Genomic DNA, 22,505 nt, shown 5'->3' with positions numbered 1-22,505 from the left:
GTGGTTGTCCCAGAAAACACACTAGCAAACTGTGAAAAGTATTTATAAAGAGCTGTCTCTGCATTCAATAAGCACTTCTTAAAATGTAATAATATTGAACATCTTTTCAAACAGATTTTTTTGCTATCAAAATCACTTATTTTGCAGAGCTAATTTAAAAATATGTGCTATTTTTAAATATTTGTTAGTCTGTATCAATTGCGAATTATGACCTGACATCAAGTAAGGCTGAGGCAGCAGTGAAACACAAGTAAGAAAGTTAGCAGTCACATAAACCCAATGCTTTGCAAAACTTTTGTGGAAAGTTTTCAATAAACTCTTAATTATGCATTAGCACAAAAAAGTGGAGGGATTTTGCATGGATTTTGTCAATTGTGGAATCGTGAAAAACTGTAACTGACTGATCTAATTTGGCTGTATACAGATAAAAACTGCTTTGATTTGATCAATGGCATAATACTTAAGCACACATTATCTTGATAGTTCTATTACTGCGTCAATCTGTAGTTTAGAGGATCATATAGAGAGCAATGGCAGGTCGGATTTGACACACATGCTTTAGGCTAATTTGCACCAGTGTGTGTTGTAATGTTCGCTGTTTTTATCTTCCTCAGAAGAGGAACAGCACCAGCACATACTCCAACTCTCTGAAGGAGCTGCTGCAGAGGAAGATCAGCACCCTGGAGGAGCAGCTGCACCACCACGCCGCCGCCCTGGGCAGCAGCGCGGACCAACACCACGATGACGACTCCGGCCACAGAGATGACGCAGACCACCACGATAACGGTCACCACCACGACAACCACGACCACCACGACGAACACCACGACGTCCACGACGACACCGACCATCATGACGACAGCCACAGTGAAGACCATCATGACAGAGATCACGACGATCATGATGAAGGTCACGATAGTGATAGTGAGGAGGATGAGGACGAGGAGGAGGAGGAGGAGGAAGAGGAGGACGAAGAGGATGGTCACAGGAGCAATGAAACAGAGGATCACAGTTACCTCCCACACACTGGGTACAGAACTGGTTTCCACTCTAATAAACTGGAAACGATGCTCAACCAGCTGCACCTGACAGGTAAAATTCACCTGATGCTCACTGCTGATTCCCAGTTTAGATAAAGACTCTTTAGACATTTTGAAATAAATTGAATTAATTGTCTCAGCCTTAATCTCAATATTAAATGCCTAAGAAAATGTGTTAGTCTTAAACTGCTATTTCAAATTGGTTCTGAACTCTGACAATCAAGCTTGAAATCAACTCTAATTGGATATAATTTTAATATTTTCACCTTCCTGAAATAGTTTCCTGAGCCATTTTTGCCAAACACAATTTTGTCAAAATGAAAAAACAGCCCCCTTTTTATTGCTGAAAGACGATTTAAGCAAAAATTAAAAAGAGATCACTTTTGGCAAAAAATAAAATAAAATTATGTAGGCCAGTGTTTTGGGAAGGTGACAATTTTCAAGCTCCTAAATAAGTCTTGTATGTTGCTTGTAGCAGAACAGCTAAAACTTAAAAAACAACTTAAATTTTCCTCCACAGCTTCCAACAAGAAACATTCCAAGAACCTGGATGCCTTCCAGATCAGCTTCCCGATGAGGACCAACTACATGTACGGACGGATGAAGAGGACTCTGCTGCAGGAGATCTTCGCTCTGACCTTGTGCCTCTGGATGAAGGCAGGCGTGGGACCCGGACTGGGGACTCCTTTCTCCTACTCCGCACCCGGACAGGCCAATGAGCTGGTGCTCATCGAGTGGGGGAACAACCCCATCGAGCTGCTTATAGATGACAAGGTGAGGAAGTGCAAACCAAACCCTGATTTGTTTCCTTTTTGCAAAATAATTCAATATTTCAGTATCAATATTGATTGATTTTCAGCCAGCTGATTATCATTTACTGAGGAAAATTGTGTTTTTTAGTATGGAGAATATGGTTCACCATCCAGGGCAGTACATGCTGGGGGGGGTGACACGAGTGTTTGCCAAAAAACAACAAGATGTATTGATCATTTCTGCCCTGAACACACGTTCTTTTATCATCCCATAAAATCAACTGGAAGTGAATGTTCCTTAGCACATGTGATCCAAAAAAAGACACTCAATCTGGTACATTATTTGCTTTTCATGGTTCTGAGACAAAAAATAACACGTTACTTACAACACAGTTTGTGTGGCTGGGTGGCTCAGCTGGTATAGCACGCAACATGTATAGGGGCTGTAGTCATCGACGCAGCTGTTCATTTTATTTTGTTTTATTCTTTAAAATGGCAGAATCTGCATAGCTTTGACATTTTTCTCAAATATTAAATTAAATTTTATCATCTGTTACTCTGTCCTTGAGTTGCCTTTTTAATAAATACTTTTTTACTCTTATTTGAGTAAAAAATGTTGAGTTACTGCGACTCTCAGTAGTTACTGAAATACTTAGGTAAATTTTCATGACACTTTTCAATAAATGATGCTCTTGAATTTAACTATCATGTGTCAACATGGCATCACCATTGCACTTTTAAAAGAAAATGTTGCGGTCTCATCCACAGGCTGTAACGCTCCCCTTATCTCTGAGTGATGGGAAGTGGCACCATGTTTGTGTGACGTGGACAACGAGGGACGGACAGTGGGAGGCCTACCAGGACGGTGTGCAGCGGGGGTCTGGGTCGAACCTCTCCCCCTGGCACTCCATCAAACCTGGAGGGGTCTTCATCCTAGGACAGGAGCAGGTAAAGACAAAAAATATTTTTTGCTTTTGTGAGGACTTAGAAAATTATTTTGCATCCTGTTTTTTCCCTTGTGGGCCAATGAGAAAAATCCCCCGTGAAGCTGGAGCATTTAGCTTTATCAGTACTCATTAATATTTTTATAGAAGCATGCAACTTTTAGAAAAAGTTATTTTAGAAAAAGTTATTTTAAAATACATGACATCGTGACAGGGTATTATGAGACAAAATCTGTAAAATATTAAAACTAAAAATAAAACATCATGCTCCTCTGCCTTCTCCCAGTGGTATCTAAAAAACAGACAATTGAAGCCAGGAGGAGGGGCTTAGTGCTGTCAATCTCCCTCTGTTTGGTGCTGCTCACTCCTTCTCTCTCTATCTGTGCTACTCTGCAGCTAGCACAGCCTGCCATGAATGCTAAGTCTAGTTAACGTAGCCACTGATGATGGCTATGCTAAACGGTTTTTCTGTAATGGTAAACTGTTTAGCAGAGTGAACATAAATTGACTTACAGCGCTAAGACCCGCCTCCTGGCTCTGATTGGTTGATTTTGGTCAGAGATTTTCCGTCTCATAGCAAACTGCCACAACATGGCGACAGTGTTAATATATATACTGCCGCGTTAAAGGTCAAAAGGTGACATTTTTATCCCCCCTATCGTATTTCAGGACACTCTTGGAGGCCGTTTTGATGCCACTCAGTCGTACGTGGGAGAGATGTCAGACCTCCACATGTGGTCGCGCGCCCTGAGCGCCGCTGACATCTACAGCCTGGCCTCCTGCGGCAGCCACTTACGCGGTGACGTCATCGACTGGTCTGAGTCAGAGGTGGAGCTTCACGGCGGCGTTGCTAGGTACCCGTTCGACCCCTGCCACTGAAGGTGTAACCGCCCAAGAAGAAGAAACTCGAAGCTCTCTGGACTTCAAGTATTCAGACTGTTTGCCTTCCTTTAAACTATTTATCAAATGAAGCAAAAAGGAGGATAAAATTGTAGCCCGATGACCGTATTTACAGAGAATGTTTGACGTTCTCTCTCTCTCTCTTTTTTTTATGAATTAGTGTTTTATTATAAACAGACAAGTGCTGACTGTGACATATTGTCATAATGTGAATAAGATTGAATGATTTCAGTTCTGAGCAGGACCTCAAAGGGTTCGGCTGTAGATTAGAGTTAGTGTAATGAAATTCATAACTCTCTTCACACTTTGGATTCTCTTTTTTGAGGTTTCCATGAAACATACAGCTAATTTACCAAAGAAACTGTAGAACTCAAATATGTTTTTCTCTCTTTTTTTAATTATTTAAATTTACATTTAAAGATAGAAGACTTCAGACAGTTTAGTCTAATGCACTCTGGTGTGACTGCCTCAGTTTTGTGTTTTTAAACATTTTAAAAATCTTTATTCTGTCGTTTTTCCTCAACTTTTTGTCCTCACAATGCAAGGCTGTTCACAGAACAAACTCTTACTATTCATCACTTTTTGGGGGTTGAACAGTGAGTAACTTCTAACTTGTGTGTGTTGAGATTGTTGCAATGTGGCTTCTGAATTTGTCATTTTGGCCTTGATTGTATATTTATTATTGTACAATATGTTATACATTGAAGCTATTAGAAAATATTTAAAACAATGTGACTGTGTTTTTGTTGAAATGTGAGTAATAAAATTACAAAAATAAAGCCTTTTGTTCTCGCTCAAGGCGCTTTCACTGAAAGCGCATTTCAGACTCTTATGTCAACACAGATAAATCGATTACAACACTGGAGTCCAATACAAGTTAAATTCAAAAATAAATATAAGAAACATATACATAGCCACTGCTTAATTTTCAAAGTTTTCTTTCTCTTTGAACAAGAGCCAGTTCTCCTGAAAGACCAAAGTGTTGAAATAGTAGCCATGGTCAAGAGGAAACACTCTTGCCTTTGGATTTATTTACATTACCAGACCAGTATGAAAACACATATTTTTTAATCTTTCAATACCACTAATTTCATCCTAGAAGTGTGTGGCATCAGGAACCAAGCATCATTTCCCCCCATTTTTATGTTCATCTCAGCTCTATTAGGCTGACTTCACAAGTCGCACTCAGGCTCACTGTAAGCATTCAAATATTCAAAAAATATTAAGAGAAACAAAAGAGAAAATTAAGTTGATGGTTAACATTATATATAATATTAAGCACTAGAGTTGTATCCTAAAGAGCGAGGTGGTCCAACAGGCCCTATTAAAAAACAGAGACAAGACACAACAAATTGTTTTGTTTGCTTTTACTTACTTTTTTATTGTTACACAGTATTTTACTGGCACCAATGTATTGTGGTTTTCCTTTTGCTACATGTACAGATGATTCATCCATCTTTACCTCCAAGTAAACAAAAATAAATAAATACAAAATGAACATTTTCTGAACGTAGTGTGTCTGCAGAGAGAAACTTCTCTTTCACCAAGGTCGTTAACAGTATTCATTTTTGTTTTCACCCAAAAAGTTTCCATTTTTTGGCAAATTTGAACATTAAAAATTATAAGGACGGACAGTCCCGGTGATGTACATAAAAATTAAAATGAAGCCAGAAAATTGGGACTTATGGCTTCATTTCAACACATCTGTCAGCTGATGATGTTCAAACAAAGTGGAAATACATTTTTTTTTTGATAAATCTCCATCAAACCAGTTGGTGAGAAACTTTCTGCTGGTTGTTCATTCATTTCTCAGCATATTGCAGTGTGTGCGATTACCAGCAGAGGGCGCCATATTGAATTAGTGTTGGTCAGTAACAGCAATTTTTTCTTCAAAATGCTAAACTCGATAAAGTGCTGCATCAAAAATACAAATACACTAAAGTAGGTTCAAATCCATGACTGGAGACAAATCTAAACTTTTAATACGAGTGTTTTCAATCAATGGTTTATTATTAGTGTTTATCATTTAGCTGTCTTTTTATTTCAAATATAACATTGAAACTTCAGCTCAAACAGCTTCCCCAGACTTTAGAGGGCATATGTCATATTTTTTTACGTACACTAATGTATTTTCAACAAATCCATTGATTTTATAGCAAAGTAGCATATTTTAAGAGCAAAGGTACTCTTAAAGAGCAAATTCTTTGCAGAATTTCTCAAAAGATTATTGATAACATGTTGATAAGATCTGTCATGTCAAATGAACTATTGTTGGGCACAAATTATGAAAAGTTTTATTAAAGGTAAACTTTTTAAAGGGACTATTCTTATTGCCTTCCGAGCAATATGTTATGTTGGAGGGAGTAATAAAAAATGTGTAGAAAATATGGCTGAACTCTGTGAAAAAAAAAAAAATCTAATATCAACTTGGCTTTAAGGGAAGGAACAACCACAACATGGAGGAAGACTGTGGGGAGACTGTGTCTATTTGTGAGCATAAAGATTAACATGTGTCATGTGTCTTTTTAAGTGTCTAATTAAGATTTGTCATGTGTCTTTTTTTGCTGCAAAACATCTGTTGATATCCACAGAGTTAAATCATTATTTCCTCCCTCGAAACAACACATCTGGATGGTTAGCAAAAATAACCAGTTTTCTCTGGCAGTTATTTTGACATTTCTTAGCCAAATCTAATGCATTGGAACATAAATGGAAGATAATTGGAAATGTGGAGATGGTGCCAATAAAACTTAGTTATTTTGTTGGGTGTAATGTGCCTGTACACATCTGAGTTACAATATTCAAGCATCAATCTGAATGGTCAAATTATCTTTTACAGTTTTTGCCACAAGTGCTCAGGATGGTGAATTACTCAGAATGGACTCATCACATGCACTTTTAAATCTCTCTGTAGAGTGCCGGTTTGTTTGGTTTTCAGGTTACAACACTTAAGATTACTCCTCAACCTCTGAAGATAAATCACCAGAAATAAATATTCCCTTTATGAATTCAAATTCAAGTGGAAGACTTTGCTATCGCTACTTATATCTTAATGAATGGGTTTAGGTCCCAAAATATAATTTGTATGTTTGTTTTTTTTTTTGGGGGGGGAGGATTGCATTTCTGAATTTCAGTCTTAAAATGTAAATTAGCTGAACATATTTGAAACAGAGAATTTTATCAAAATGATGACATATGCCCTTTAAGTTCGACACTGAGAAGCAGAGTGTGAGAATCAAACTCTGTTTGTGCTTTACAGAGTTTGAATGCCACAAGAAGAAAGACAAACAAACAAACAAAAAATGTCAAACATATCATCTCATTTTCTAAAGATAAGCAGGATCACTCACTTGATGCACAAACCAACTTCAGTATTAAATGCTATCTTTCCATGTCACCAGGAAACAAACACTTTCCAAATCAGTGCACTAACTTGGTCAACCATGCATCAGTACCTACGACTGATCCATCCGTTCATCGACATGCAGTAAAACAGTAGCTCGTACAAAAAAAAATCTGATTTTAACAAAAGATAAAGAATAAATTAAATCAAATCTATGTGTTTTGTAAACAAATATGCTAACGTCTATTTACAAAAAGTGTACAACGAAAAGAGCTGCCTTTGTGACTTCACAAAACCCATGTTGGTGGACAGAGTTGATGTTGAGTTGTAGTGCTGCACAAAAAAGAAAACTTGTGTTTCATGCCGTTATGTTAATTCTAAAAAGACACGATGAGAGCTGCTCTGTACAAATAAAGATTTAACAAGCCTGCAGCCAACAATGCTCTACTCTGCTATTGCTCAAACATGTTAAGAAACATGCTAAAGTTCATACTGTTCGCTGTGTTTCCACTTTGAAATCCGGTGAAAATATACATTAATAACATTTTCCTTGCTATAATTCAGTATTTACGTTGGATGTGAATTTTATGCCATTTGTAGTATTAAATTAGTTTGCAAATTCACAGCTCTATCAGAATAAAAACCTATTGTCAGTACTTCACATTTTGTCTTGGCTATGCACAATCAACAACGGGAATATCTTATTAAGGCGGCACTGATGATAACAAAATAGGACTTCATGAAATTGCAGCTTCTTGCAACCCTGAATAAAACTGTATTCACACCAAGGTGGAAAAATCTTGAATTTTGACTCTTGACTCACAGCAATTCTCAGCCCAGATGGTAAACCTTTTAAACTGCTGGACATCGTTCCCAAAAATTAGAGCAATCTGAAAAAACAAAACAATTACATTAGTGTTTTGATGTGGATAAAATGCCAACAGACCAATCCAGTGTGCAAAAAAAAAAAAAAAAAAAAAAAAAAAAAAAATAGATACTTTCTAGTGTGAATACAGTCTTATAGATTCTTTCCAGCCTGTTTAAGTGGGAGTGATGGTGAGAAGATGGCAAACATTTGTTTGTGCTCTGGGATTATTGTATTAAGTTGAGTGCAACAGCAGTACTGTGAACGGCAGCCTCAGCAGGTAAGCCATTCGCTCCGGTTGCAGAGTCTGGTGGTCGGGACAGCAAGGGCTCCTTGCAAGTGGAAGAGGAAGCATTTTCAGGAAGAATGAGGAGGAGGAAGAAAGGTTAAAGAGAGGAGCGAGCAGCAGAGATGATGTGAGAGGAAGAGGAACAAAGATGTAACCTAGGGCTGCTCCTCTTTCTTCTTCAGTGATATCCGTTTCTTCCTGGCAGCAAGCATTTCATAGAACGGATCCACACTGACCGCAGATCTGAAAAACAACAAAAAAGGTAGTAGTTTCTCAAGTTTACATACAGAAGAGAGACATTAGGGGTAGGTTGTCATCAAATCTCATTTTGACAGGTGCCACGCCCCTTTGACCTCTATTTACCCCCCCACCCCCCCACACACACACGCACACACCCCCACGCACACACACACGCACGCACACACACACACACACACCCCCGCACACACGCACACACACACACACGCACACACACACACACACACACACACACCTTCCCCCTCCCTCCCTTCCAGATGTCAGGATGTACCCCTCCTTAAATGAACATTTCTTAGACATCTATTATTCTTTGTTTTCTTGAAAGCTCCTATTGATTTTTTCTTTTTTAAGAGTAATACCAATACAACAACAGTTATTTAATCAAGAAAAATGTATATAATTATATACTATGCCTACTGAAGTTTAAATAGATTTGGAATGGAGATGTTACTTCTGATTCTGTGCCTGGCCTACGACTGGGGTCTGAGCTGGGGGGCTTGATCAAATATAGGTACGGCCTGTGAAATCCCTTCGGGGGGTCGTTCTCAGTAGATCTCAGTGACATATGGTCTGTGTGTTAGGTTTTTCTGTTTTCTCTCTGCTGAATTCAGAAAATGCCGTATATCTGACTTTCTTTTTAAGAGTAATACAGCACCCCAACAACAGTTATTTAACCAAGTAAAATGTATTTAACCAAGTAAAAATGTATATAATTATGTAGTAAAACCTAGTGAAGTTGAAATAGATGCCGGAGATGTTGCTTCTGATTCTGTGTCTGTGTTCAGCCAGGCCTACAACTGGAGGTCTGAGCTGCAACACGCAGGGCCTGCGAGAGAAGGAATGTACTAGTTGCATACTTTGCAAACTTTGCAGGATGCAGACAGAATGACAAATTAGCCACCTCGGGGGAATTCAGAGCAAGACCCTCATGAACCCTGCTGGTTCATGAGGGCAGACCAGAGCCACATCTGTTTTTTTTTTTTTTTCTCAGTTTATCGCTCTTTGTCTAAAGAGTAATTACCTTCAGTTATCTGTGAGCGACACACGCTTCAGAGAGAATCAGAACTGCAGCATCAGTGAGAAGTCCGTCTTACTTTCGGTATAACATAATTCGAAAACTATTGGAAACGCCGGTTTAAACACATTTGAAACTCATAGATTTTTCTGTAACACTCACTAGTGTGATACATTTCAGTAAATGTTTCTCATTTGTACATGTACTTCTTAAGAATATGTGACTGTTTGTAAGCAGGCCAACGGGAGGTTATTCAAATTAGACTTTTAACTTTCCTTGGTTAAAGAATTTGTCCAGAATTTTCCAAAATTTATCCTCGCATCATTGTAAATGCTACTTTCGTTCAATTTTTTTTCCTGCTGCTGAATCAACACTGATCTTCCCAGAGCTTCATGCTTTCTCCAAAATAGTAAACGCCGGTATAAACACATTTGAAACTCATACATTTTTCTCTGTAACACTCACTAGTGTGAAACATGTCAGTAAAAGTTTCTCATTTGTTAAGAATATTTCTTAAGAATATGTGACACTTATTAAACAGACCTTACTGAGGCTACTCATATTTAAGTTTTAGCTTTCCCCAGAGTTGAAAGTTTTTTTTTTCTCTCTTTCTTTCTTTATTTTTTTTAACACTGCACAACTACGCTCCGACATGGTAAATTATTTTGTTACCTTTATCATTATCCACTACTTTGTCTCTAACTTATATGCTGTATGTTTCTCGGCCCAAATGATGCTTTTTTCCTCCATCCATCATTTTACACACTTTAGTGTGTTCAGTAACAAAATATAGTTGTTGAATTTTCCGTTACTGAAGCTTATAAATGATCAATGTAAACTTTCAGTCTATATTCAGATAGTGAATACAATTCATATTATTTAGATTGGATGTTTTAATGCATGCACTTGGATTTCTATCGATTTATTGAATAATAGTCTGCGTAAATATTTATCAAACTGAATGGCCATTCAGGTTTCATATAATTTTTTTAGTTTGGTTTTTGTTGCACAACTTCAAATACAGTATATGCTGGCTATCAACCAACCATTCAATCAGTGATTTTTTTTCTTTTTTTTAAAATAACCCCTCTCACATCTTCTGACTACTAGCCCCAAGTTATAATAACATTAACTAAGTTTGCTAATGGTGCACTTTACCTAAAACAAATATTAAAAAAATAAAACATACTCACTACACAGCCCTTCTCCCAGAGTTGGTCACAACATGGTGATTGTTTTTTTTTACCGTTAAAATTATCTACAGCTTTTGTTCCTTGCTTCTCATGATGCTATCTGTTCACTAATGTTCACTAATGTTCACCTCTTGTAAATGATAAGCTTATTAACGAACAATATGAACCATCAGCATGCGTTAAAGAAGATCATATCAGTCAGATGAAGTAAAAATATCATGATACTCAAAGCAATCAAAAATATATTGATCTGAAAGGTAATTTCTCCTTTTCAGGGAGCTTAGACTGAATTGAAAGGAATTATTGAAATATACGACAAAATATTTAATTTGCAGAATTCCGATAATAGAACTTCAACTATGAATTGAAAGATTACATTGTATTTATTAACTGAAGATCACTTAATAAATCAACTGTTAATTAGTCATCATACTATGTAAATGACTAACAAAATTTGAACAAACAAGAAACTTGACTACCTCAAGGGATTTCTCACATTGGAGAATCAACTGTCTGATTTTCTTTAGCCCACTAAATTTAACCTTACCAAAGCTCTACAGAAAAGCAAACGGGTACTTAGTTTGAAGCCTGAATCAGATGCCTTCAGACCTTCTGCTGAACCTGGACTTTGGCCGCTCTCGGTGTAAAATAAAACATCAGACTTTAAAAAAAAAAAAAGCCCAAGTGAACATCACTTAATTATCATCAACTAGTTGTTTATACTCATCTTAAACCATTGGCAGGAATCTTTGGATAAAACACACAAACAATAAAAATAAAAAAAAAGCTTTTATCAGTTAATCTATACAGTATACAGCATATAAGTTAGAGACAAAAGTAGTGGATAATGATAAAGGTAACAAAATAATTTACCATGTCGGAGCGTAGTTGTGCAGTGTTAAAAAAAATAAAGAAAGAAAGAGAGAAAAAAAAACTTTCAACTCTGGGGAAAGCTAAAACTTAAATATGAGTAGCCTCAGTAAGGTCTGTTTAATAAGTGTCACATATTCTTAAGAAATAAATTTACAAATGAGAAACTTTTACTGACATGTTTCACACTAGCGAGTGTTACAGAGAAAAATGTATGAGTTTCAAATGTGTTTATACCGGCGTTTACTATTTTGGAGAAAGCATGAAGCTCTGGGAAGATCAGTGTTGATTCAGCAGCAGGAAAAAAAATTGAACGAAAGTAGCATTTACAATGATGCGAGGATAAATTTTGGAAAATTCTGGACAAATTCTTTAACCAAGGAAAGTAAAAGTCTAATTTGAATAACCTCCCGTTGGCCTGCTTACAAACAGTCACATATTCTTAAGAAGTACATGTACAAATGAGAAACATTTACTGAAATGTATCACACTAGTGAGTGTTACAGAAAAATCTATGAGTTTCAAATGTGTTTAAACCGGCGTTTCCAATAGTTTTCGAATTATGTTATACCGAAAGTAAGACGGACTTCTCACTGATGCTGCAGTTCTGATTCTCTCTGAAGCGTGTGTCGCTCACAGATAACTGAAGGTAATTACTCTTTAGACAAAGAGCGATAAACTGAGAAAAAAAAAAAAAACAGATGTGGCTCTGGTCTGCCCTCATGAACCAGCAGGGTTCATGAGGGTCTTGCTCTGAATTCCCCCCGAGGTGGCTAATTTGTCATTCTGTCTGCATCCTGCAAAGTTTGCAAAGTATGCAACTAGTACATTCCTTCTCTCGCAGGCCCTGCGTGTTGCAGCTCAGACCTCCAGTTGTAGGCCTGGCTGAACACAGACACAGAATCAGAAGCAACATCTCCGGCATCTATTTCAACTTCACTAGGTTTTACTACATAATTATATACATTTTTACTTGGTTAAATACATTTTACTTGGTTAAATAACTGTTGTTGGGGTGCTGTATTACTCTTAAAAAGAAAGTCAGATATACGGCATTTTCTGAATTCAGCAGAGAGAAAACAGAAAAACCTAACACACAGACCATATGTCACTGAGATCTACTGAGAACGACCCCCGAAGGGATTTCACAGGCCGTACCTATATTTGATCAAGCCCCCAGCTCAGACCCCAGTCTAGGCCAGGCACAGAATCAGAAGTAACATCTCCATTCCAAATCTATTTAAACTTCAGTAGGCATAGTATATAATTATATACATTTTTCTTGATTAAATAACTGTTGTTGTATTGGTATTACTCTTAAAAAAGAAAAAATCAATAGGAGCTTTCAAGAAAACAAAGAATAATAGATGTCTAAGAAATGTTCATTTAAGGAGGGGTACATCCTGACATCTGGAAGGGAGGGAGGGGGAAGTGTGTGTGTGTGTGTGTGTGTGTGCGTGCGTGTGTGTGTGTGTGCGGGGGTGTGTGTGTGTGTTTGTGTGTGTGTGTGTGGGGGGGTGTGTGGGGGGGGGGGGGGGGTTAAATAGAGGTCAAAGGGGCGTGGCACCTGTCAAAATTAGATTTGATGACAACCTACCCCTAATGTCTCTCTTACAGACCAACTGTATGTAAACTTGTAAAATTCTAAGAAAGTTCTAAAATAAATTTCTAAAAAATGCTTGCCTCTGGCAAATGGAAATAATTTAGGTAATTTTAAGTGACGTAAAACAAGAGAAGTTTAGTCTGACTTATTTTTATACAGTGAGGAAAAAAATGTCTGTGTACTAATATATCTGGGTTCAACTGTTTTCTAAATCTAAGCTTTAATCAAGAATTAGATTGCACGTTATTACAAAATGTATCAAGCACTTTCAAAGACTTTCTGCAGAATTCAAGCACTTTCCAAACCTTGAAAACAACCAGCTGCAATTCAAGAATTTTCAACACTAAATTTTGAAAATGTAACAATAAGAACATTCTTTTAATAATAAGAAAATAAAATCACATAGAAATACATGGACATGCATCTGATATCTCCGTTTGTCGTCTTTTTCTTACTTGATGCTGTGGATCCACTCGTCCTTCTCCTCCGGTGTGGGTGCAGAGATACGGTACACCATGTGGTTTCCTTCCACCACCCTCCCATCAGCCTCCGTCTTACACGCCTTGATGAGCTGCCCGCGGTTGTTGGGGATGTACAGCTCAAAGCAATTCTGTTTACAAAAATAAGAAAAAGACGTTATGACATCCATTCCCCAATGGCGAAATTACAAAAACAAACTAGTAAGATATTCCAGTGAGGAGATGAAGGCAACTCACAGGCTTTCTTGGGTCTTCTACTTCACGGATGCTAAGATTTTCCAAGGGAATAATTCCTCGTGGTTCCTTATCCTGTTGGCGAAAATTCATTTAGCTTCATTTTAAGTCACAAAGCATATGTTACAGATGCATGACTGGAGCTTTTTGCAGAGAAATGTTGTGCAGTAATGATCAGTTTCTCATTGGCAATACATTTCTTTTAAACTTGTCCTTGATAATAACACTGACAAATTAATCCACCTTTTCAGAAGTACAAGAAATCATCAAATTTAATTCTGCAGCATTTTTTATAAAATTTAAAATTTATACCTAGTCTGTTCACATTTTTCTAAGTGGGATCTTTTTCAATGAAATTTTCTTCATGAATAAAAGTTGAACTTGCTGTTATGATCCTGATCATTTAAGTAAAAAAAATGACTGAAGTCAGTGAGAAATTCCCATTTGTAGCCGCAGATGTCGCCCCCTACTGGCCCGTAGGCACCTAAACAATTAGCATTTCTTATGAAGTTCCTCACATTAAAAAAAGAGTGTGTGTTTTATGTAGCATATATTTCCTCTTCATATAAAATAGGTCTGATATTTAAGGTTTATTTAGTTGACAGGGCACCATTGGATTCATTTTAAAATAATATATTTAGGCAACAGTTTCAGATTAATATATCCACATTTAAAAATGTTTAATACTGCATGTATTTTATGCTGGTTCCCTAAGAAGCTTAACATTGTTCCTTTAATTTACACCTATAGTACGGGTTCTTGAGCTTCATGTTCAAAAGTCTAAATGTGATTTCTACATTGAGCACTTTAATTTTACCAGACACTTTTGTTCAGCTGTCAATCCAGTTATTAAAAAAAATCTTATTGGAATTTGATGTTTTAGTAAATCTTGAAGAAAGGAAAGTTGTCCTGTGTTGCAGTATTGAATGCTGTTGTGTAGATAAACCAATCCAGTTAGTAGGGTCACAAGAAATGAGAAAATAGTTAACAAATAGTAAAATTATTGCATAGTCTACACTGTTAAATAAATATTTCAAGTTTTATTAATTTCAACATTTAGATATTTTTATATTTATTGGTACAAAGATGGGTTAAAATAAAAACTTATATTTATTTTTTAAATTTAGTTTAATTGAAAACATGTGCATTTGATAAATTGTTCATTTTTCAAACTGTGAAACGTTTAGGTCTTCGACATAAAATCAATTTCCAATTGTCTGAAATCAGCAGCACTCTAAAGGAAATGCCTCAACACTTTAAACACAGTAATTATTTTATCCTGCATGGAGGCTGACATTTTGACGAACACTGAGACTTACTGTGGTGTATTCAAAGTAATAAAGACAGTTGTCTGTGAGGATGAACCATCGGCGTTTCCAAGTTTTCACTCTTCCTCCTGCAAGATCAAAAATAAATCAGGTATTTAAAGAAGCATGGGGTTTATTTTTAAATAAGCACAATATCTATGTTCTACCTACTAATTAAACTTCAAAATTTTTGTTTCTACGTTTTATTAAACACTGTATCAGTACATACCTCCTGAGAAAACAAGCAGCAGCAGTAGAGCATGGAAATGGCAGGACAGAAGCAGAGACAAAGAGAAAAAGAGGAATTAGAGGGAGACAAAAGGAAACAGGGAAAGAGACCGTATTAGTGACCGTATTAGTGACACGGACCACAGGCCCCCGTCATGCGAAAGAACAAAATCCAGACTGCTATAGCACAAGAGAGTGAGTCTGTGATTCACCGTCGCATGCTATGGCAATGTTTTAATACAACAGCAGTGTTTGGAGGCCAGGAGGCAACAAACCTCAGAGACAGGAAGACAGACTCAACGTAGCAAAAAGCCTTAGAGGTGATTAGAGAACAGTACAAAGCAGGTTTTCTTCATATCTCTGTAACACGAACCGCGATCATCAGTAACAGATTAACACAGGATCGGAGTTACAGGGGACCTGCTTAGTAGAGCTCCAGACAAAACAAGTTTATTACATTTTCTGCATAAAATCATTTTCAGATAAAGTTTTACAAAATGTCTACAAAAACGTGCAATTTTACAACTTAGAAAAACAAAAGTGGAGCCTCCTGTGCAACCAACAAGAATGCAGCAATTAAACACTTGTCTTTTCCAGCAGCCATTGTACAGCGCATACACAGGTAAAACCAGCTGAACAAACGTGCTGGAGCTCAGCTCAGGTTGCTCGGTAACGGGGTGGTGCAAGTTGATTTTGACTTAAAAATAGGAAGGTTTCTGAAAAGGATAATTTTCCAGACACCAATAAACATTAACTTATTGCCAAAACCTTGTGGCTGTTTTTCTTTTAAGTGCTTGAGCTGTTGTTTTTAGAAGCAGTTAAGACCCAAATGGAAATATAAAATTGGTTAAAACGTCAATTTTGCACATTAGACCCTCTTTAAAGGCAAGATAAAGCAGATAAAACTCTCACCAAGCTTAAGCAGCCAGCCCTCTCTGTCTGGGTTGAAGAATGTGTGCGTCAGGTCGTTACCATCGTCCTCCGGGATCTTGAACGGTTCATTTTTAATGCTTTCATACAGATTCTGAAACACAACAAACCAGAAGAGATGAGATCACCATACAATCACTCTTAAACTACCAACACAACTGATCAGGTTGATCGTACTCTGAGCAGCTCCTCCGGCAAGTCTCCCCCGTCGTTGATCCCGCGGTTCATTGAGATGAAACGGTCCAGTCCGGGTTTGTCTCTCACATTGGGGTTATGGAGGCTCGTGTTCAGCATAATTATGGCAAATGAAAGCACGTAACACGTGTCTGTGGACAGCAGAGAAAACAATAACTGACAGGAAATGAGTAGGAAGGAATCCATCAATACTTTATTACAACCCAGGCTCTCTCCAAGGAGCACTTAACTTTACATCAAACCGCTTGCACCGTTTACGCCTTCCCATCAAAAATCACTTACAGAAACATTTTATTAATGACACGCAGATTGGCAGAGAAACTAAATCAAACTGTTGAATGCTTCATTCTCCCATACTGAATATTGTAAAAGTTATGATGAACTATTATTTTCAACTACAGCTTATAATCACATTAATAGTTCATAAAGAGATAGAAAAAGACTGTCCAATAATTAACCAGCTAATACAAGCATGCTTGTGTTACTTTATAAAGTGCAATCAAAAAGAAATAATATTCAGAGCAATAAGTACATTTACAATAAAACTGCTACTGAATTCAAACAACCTCTAGTCAATATTTTAAATACCTTTAAAATATTGACTAGACAAGTAAATATCTGGATAATTGAATCTGTGTCCCTTTTACTGAAGTTTATGATTCTGCAAAAATCTGGTCCAGACTAATGCCTCACCTATACAAACTAAAAATTCAAACAATGAATGTAGTCCAGTCTGCACCTTTAAAGATAATCTCAGTACCCTGGAAGTCAAACCAGGTCAAGTCATTTGATCGCTGCTTGATTTGATTAGAACTTGAGCTTTTAGGCTCAACTGAAGGCAAAGTCATGCATCTTTAACAAGAGAATTGAGTTTCTTTCTACAACAGAGTGGAAAGCGCTAGACAGTCTACAACTCTATTGTAGACATTCTTGTGAAATCTGTTGACAATCATGAAAAGAAACTACCCAAGTTGGTCTTTTAAATAATTACATGTCTCCATGTTGGGTGTAGAAAATTAAGTTTCTAATATTACCAATATGTCAAAGTTTAGGACCAACAGATGTAAGATTTCTGTTGAAAGTGACCTATAATTCTTCCTTGAAAAGATTAGGATGCATCTATGAGCTACAAAACATGTTCATTTTTTGCATAATCACATTTTAGTCTGGTCAGTTCTGCCTATTATGATCTCCTTACAAAATGAGATGTTTTATGGCGTCTTGTCACTTTAAATCCTAATAAGATGCTGCTGGCCACGCCCACAAACTTAATGTTTACACTCTGATGTGAAAATGGCTGCAAACAGATGTGCAATTATAAATCCAGACGTTATTGAAAAGCAGAAGTAGAGCTTCCTGCACAACCATCAAGAATGCAGCAAGTGATTTCTGGAATGAAATTCAACAACTAAACACTAAAAGCCAGCTGACCAAACAAGCTGGACCTCAGCTTGGGTTGTTAGGTAACAGTGCAGCATCCATATACTGAGAGGCTTTTGAAACACCTCAAAAAAACATTAATTTATTGCCAAAAACTGACTAGGTGTTTCTTTTTTATGTTATGCTGCTTTTAGAAGCAGTAGAAAACCCAATGGAAGTATAAAAATGTGAATTTTACACAATAGGTCCTTATTAACTCACTTTCAATTTTAAGAGACATGGTCAATTGGACACTGCAAACTTTTTAAGTCGTATTGACACACCAGAGTTTTTTTGTGTGTGGTTTTGGGATTCGATGGCAGGTTATTTGACTTAGTGGATGTTACATTGTATAGCTGTACAGTATTTAATGAAGTTGTAAATATTCCCTTGGAGTACTATCTATTATTCTTAATCCTGTTTTAATTATTGTTAATTTTTGTGTGTCTTTGCTGCTGGTACACCTGAATTTCCCCACTGAGGGAAAATAAAGGTTATTTCTATTTGACTCTATTCATGCAACTCAAAGAAAACATTTGCATGACTGCATCAACATGTATTTAAGCCACAGAACCTGCCAAACTACTTTTGCTTTACACAAAGGAAGACGGAAAGAATGTACCTCATCTCATAACAATTCAAGGAAGCAATGAAAGCACAAACTGCTCTTATTGAAAGGTACTGGGAATAAATGCAAAGGCCTCTGTGGGTTAATGTATCAGCAAATTATTACTGGTAAGAGAGAGAGTGCGAGAGCAGCATATCTTGAAAATATTTTTCACTTTGTTTGAACAAACAGGATTCTACAGAACTGGAAAAACTCCAAAAACGACATTCAGGACAGATTTCACAGCCAAAAATGGTTGTGTTTTTAATAACCTGTGCTTTGGAAGACACCAGGGTTGCAGTGGCAGTATCTCTGAGCAAAGGCCTCCATCATTCTGTCAATCTTCTGCGCTTCGCCGGGCAAACGGAAACTCCACAGGAATTGTCTGTAGAAAACAGGACAAGGTTTAGATCCAGCATAAAAGATCAAGTTCTGCAATCAAAGCAGGCTTCTGTCCTGTTGCATAAAGTTCCCCTAACCCATCCAGAGACAAACATGGGATTTTCCATTACTGAGCCTTTCTGCTCCCTGAATAATGGCTGCATATAACTCAATGTGTTTCAGTATTAAGCTAAGAAGAGGAGGACGTTTACCTCAGGGCCTGCACAAGGTTGAGGTCGGTGAACTCATGGAGGTCAACAAAAGCTTGAAGCACTTTGATGTTGAAGTCGTCTCTGCAAAAAGAAGTCATATTTAGAAATCGTTGTGACAACAAAACAGGAAAAGTGTGGGGTTTTTTTACAAGTCATGCACCTTTCTCCCAGGTAATCCCCAATAGCGGTCTTGTTGAGGCCTTCTCCCTTGTACAAGAACTGTGCGATGTCCTCTGCTGTGTGCCTGAGCAGCTCGTTTTCCACCAGAAACAAAATCCCCTGCAGAAAGAGTCACTGAGTAAAAACTGCATGTGACAAAAACAGCTGCAAAAGTCCAAGAAGGCGTTTACCTTTTTTGGGTCCATATTGAATTTCTTGCGTCCCATAGCCACATGTCTACTTTTCTGTAGCGTTTTGCTGAAGAAAGCATAAAAATGGTAAGAATCAGAATATTTTACAGCAGAAAAATGTGATGCTTTTCTTAAACACTTTGCATATACACAGCAATCCTAATTACATCATAGACTTTCTGTTGATTTGAACACAAAAATTTATCTACCTGCCCTCTGTACTGGTCTCCAGTCCCTCTACTTCTAAAATTGCCTCTCGTAATTCCTCCCTGAGCCTCTGGATCTCCTGCAAAAGGACACCCTTCCTCCTGCGGATGTCCTCCAGCTCAGAGCGCTCCTCTGGGCTCAGGTCTACCGGGACTGCAGAGGAAGAGAAGAATGATTGCATTGCAGCGCATTTCACAAATAGTTAACAGGACTAAAATAATCTAGGTCAAAAGCAATCTATTCTGGTGGCAAAAATATAGAAACAAAGTGCATTATTCGTCAATCTCCATTATCTTAAGAATCAAAAATAGAGAACACAGACGGTAGGAATAAAATATTTATTAATCATATATGAAACAGTCACTGAAAATCAGGAAGAACCCAATAACTGTGCCACTGAAATTTCATTAAAATTAATTAATAACCCATTTTCCTAATACAGCACAAAGTGAATCAATGATTAATCAGAACAGCTAGCTCACGTCCTGAAAAAAAAAAATAATACAAATATCTCAAATTTATCCATATTGTACGGAGCCCCCTAGGAGACATGGGGATTTTTTTTCCTTTTCTTTTGCGTGCCCTCGCAAACATGCTGCGAGGGCACGCAAAAGAAAAAAAAATTCCCAATCCCCCAATTAACCAGAATTAACCAAAATAAATCTTTGTTCACCTGAAGACACAGACTTTCATTGAAATTGCTTTGATTTGTCAAGAACTAGATTCTGTCAGCTACTACAAAAGAAGGTGTGAGGATTTAGATTATTCTTCTTACCATTTATTTGACATTATAAAGTCCAACATTTACTTGTTTCTGAAATAGGCTTTTCAGAACTGAACCCAAGAAACTGAAACAATTCCAACTTAAACTCCTGCCTTATCAAGTCAAACTAATGTCTGATACTGTTCAATGAATCACTTTGGGGTTTTTTTTTATTTTCAGATCAAACTGGTCAGGAGAAACATTTACAACCGACTTGCTCTAAAATGTTTTAGAGAGCATTGAAAGGGCTGAAGCCATCCTGAGCTATCTGTAGCTATGTTGGTTTAGGCTACTGCAATACAAAATGATCAGTTTCCCTCACTTTGCTACTTTCTTCTTCTACTGTTCTCCAATTTGCATTGTTTGCTATCACTTTGACATTTCTCTCAGTTTTTCTCTCCATAAATGCTACATCTGATCTGATCTTCTGCTTGGCTGTGAAACCTTCCTGGAGGAAGACGTTGGCTGATTTAATGCTGCAGCATTCTCCTTTCCACTTTTTATCAACACTGAAAGTACTTCAACATAGTTCTTCAGTATATTTTTTGTGTCTCTGCTCTGGCTGCTCAAAAAAACAACAAACAACTCGGCCCGGTTCTGCTGAAGGTTTTTTCTTGTTAAAGGGAAGTTTTTGCTACACGTTCATCCAAAAGAAATGAACACTATAAGCCAATAGCTCCATACAATCTGATTTGAATAATAACCTGAACTAAAAGCATTGCTTGATAACTGGAATGAATGTATAATTGAGCTGAAATTTATTTATTTTCTTAATTTTTTTTAGACTACAATTTGTTTTAAATTGGTGCTTTGACAATAAAATGAGTCGATGTTTTTTTTTTGTAAAAAAACATCGACTGTGTGTTTTGAAGTGCGTTACATAAATCACCTAAATGAAACAGATTTTAATATTAAAATAATTAATCATGAAACTCAGCCCAATAATCAAGTAGTATTTATATTGCTGAAAGCAGAGTTGCATAAAAGCAAACAAATAATCTTGATAAAGCTGACAAGACAATTCCTAAGTAAGTTGGAAGAAACTTTATTTTCTTTTACTATGCGTTTCTACATGTAATGTTAAACATCTTAATGCACAATACAGTAAACGATAAAGCAGCAAACAAAAGCACAAACAAGTTGAGCTGGAAAAAACATTAACATAATGCTTAAGATCAGTGTCGCCAAAAACAACAACAAAAAACATAAAACTATAATTATTGGTGCTCAAAGCAACACATTTTGACAAGACGATTTATTTTAAACCACAAAACAATGAGCTGCCACGCCCACAGTTTCCCTTCTTAAAAAAAAAGCTGTACATTAATTTAAACCAGCTGCAGTGCGCTTTCTAGGAAACCATTCCCTTTTTGGATAGACCAGCTCTAAGTCAAAGACTGGTGGCGATGCTAAACATCCACCGACATTAGCTGTAAAGTTCGCTCAGGGCAGCCATCGATACAATCAATATTTCATTAGCAAAGGTAGCATTACTGCTGCGGTTTTAGTCTGAATATGGACTGTCGTAAACACGTTGTCGGAGAAAGACAGCCATCTCTCAAACATGCTTCGGGATAAAGAGTTTTGTCAACCTGCGCGGATGATGAAATAAGCAACAAGCTACACCTGACTAGCTGCGGTTAGCCACCGGAACCACAGGCAAACAGCGACTTAATGAGAACACTTACTGTAGTCCAGGTCATCCATTTTTGGTGCTTTATTTTTAGGCATAAATAGCTCAGAGTCGACTGTCATTAAATGTCAGAAAATTGGGGATATATTGGGAAATATATCCTCAAAACTAGAGACAAAAAAAACAGACAACCCCCCCTCCACCGGTGTCGAAATGTTGGGCCGTAGACAAAGAAGGTGGCGACACGGGAAGAGGCGTCTGAGTGTACACCAGTCTACTTCCGGTCAGTTCATTTTCAAAATAAAACCAGAGTTTATCTTTTTATATTTGGAAAGGGTGGAGGCAGATATTCCGCATTACTGCTGGTTTGGAAATAACATTACATTTAAACAAATAATGAACCATTAACAGCTACATTATTTATTTTCATAGTTTAGTGAAAGAAATAAGCTATGTTCAAATATAAAAAAAGGCAAGAAAATGGACTC

At 37.1% G+C, this 22,505-nt stretch overlaps 3 protein-coding genes across 3 annotated transcripts in view; 1 reads left to right on the top strand and 2 right to left on the bottom strand.

Annotated features, from left to right (window-relative positions):
* The window catches only part of zgc:158689 (uncharacterized protein LOC791177 homolog), a 25,753-nt gene extending 22,218 nt beyond the window's left edge, over positions 1–3,535 (bottom strand). The window contains exons 1-2 of the mRNA XM_055047483.1: positions 3,250–3,535; positions 2,651–2,725 (exon numbers count right to left, since the gene is read on the bottom strand). The gene's annotated coding sequence lies outside the window, so the exon portion shown is untranslated. The remainder of the gene's footprint in view (positions 1–2,650; positions 2,726–3,249) is intronic.
* si:dkey-283b15.2 (neuronal pentraxin-1) overlaps positions 1–5,004 on the top strand; it is a 10,514-nt gene extending 5,510 nt beyond the window's left edge. Inside the window, exons 3-6 of the mRNA XM_055047488.1 lie at positions 615–1,092; positions 1,561–1,814; positions 2,561–2,740; positions 3,406–5,004. Of these exons, the coding sequence (XP_054903463.1) occupies positions 615–1,092; positions 1,561–1,814; positions 2,561–2,740; positions 3,406–3,615 (1,122 nt within the window). The 3' untranslated portion in view covers positions 3,616–5,004. The remainder of the gene's footprint in view (positions 1–614; positions 1,093–1,560; positions 1,815–2,560; positions 2,741–3,405) is intronic.
* Positions 4,989–22,463, bottom strand: cyth2 (cytohesin 2). The gene is made up of 12 exons (XM_055047506.1): positions 22,073–22,463; positions 19,624–19,774; positions 19,415–19,481; positions 19,225–19,343; positions 19,065–19,145; positions 18,744–18,856; positions 16,428–16,576; positions 16,233–16,344; positions 15,105–15,181; positions 13,789–13,860; positions 13,528–13,682; positions 4,989–8,376 (listed from the first exon to the last, which is right to left on the bottom strand). The coding sequence occupies exons 1-12, from the start codon at positions 22,137–22,139 to the stop codon at positions 8,289–8,291; spliced, it is 1,251 nt and encodes a 416-aa protein (XP_054903481.1). The 5' UTR covers positions 22,140–22,463; the 3' UTR covers positions 4,989–8,288.
* Positions 22,464–22,505: the final 42 nt, after the last annotated feature.

This window comes from Poeciliopsis prolifica, unplaced genomic scaffold (genome assembly GCF_027474105.1).
Source record: "Poeciliopsis prolifica strain line A6 unplaced genomic scaffold, Auburn_PproV2 SCAFFOLD026, whole genome shotgun sequence".
Taxonomy (NCBI): Eukaryota; Metazoa; Chordata; class Actinopteri; order Cyprinodontiformes; family Poeciliidae; genus Poeciliopsis; species Poeciliopsis prolifica.
The sequence above is the reverse complement of the archived record's forward strand: the minus strand, read 5'-3'. Positions and strand labels throughout refer to the sequence as shown.

Excerpts from the sequence above, each read along its gene's own strand:
- cyth2 (XM_055047506.1), bottom strand. The coding sequence starts at position 22,139 with ATGACAGTCGACTCTGAGCTATTTATGCCTAAAAATAAAGCACCAAAA. Across the intron at positions 18,857-19,064 it reads AACCTTGTGCAGGCCCTGAG|ACAATTCCTGTGGAGTTTCC; the intron begins GTAAACGTCCTC and ends TGTTTTCTACAG. Across the intron at positions 15,182-16,232 it reads GGGCTGGCTGCTTAAGCTTG|GAGGAAGAGTGAAAACTTGG; the intron begins GTGAGAGTTTTA and ends TTGATCTTGCAG.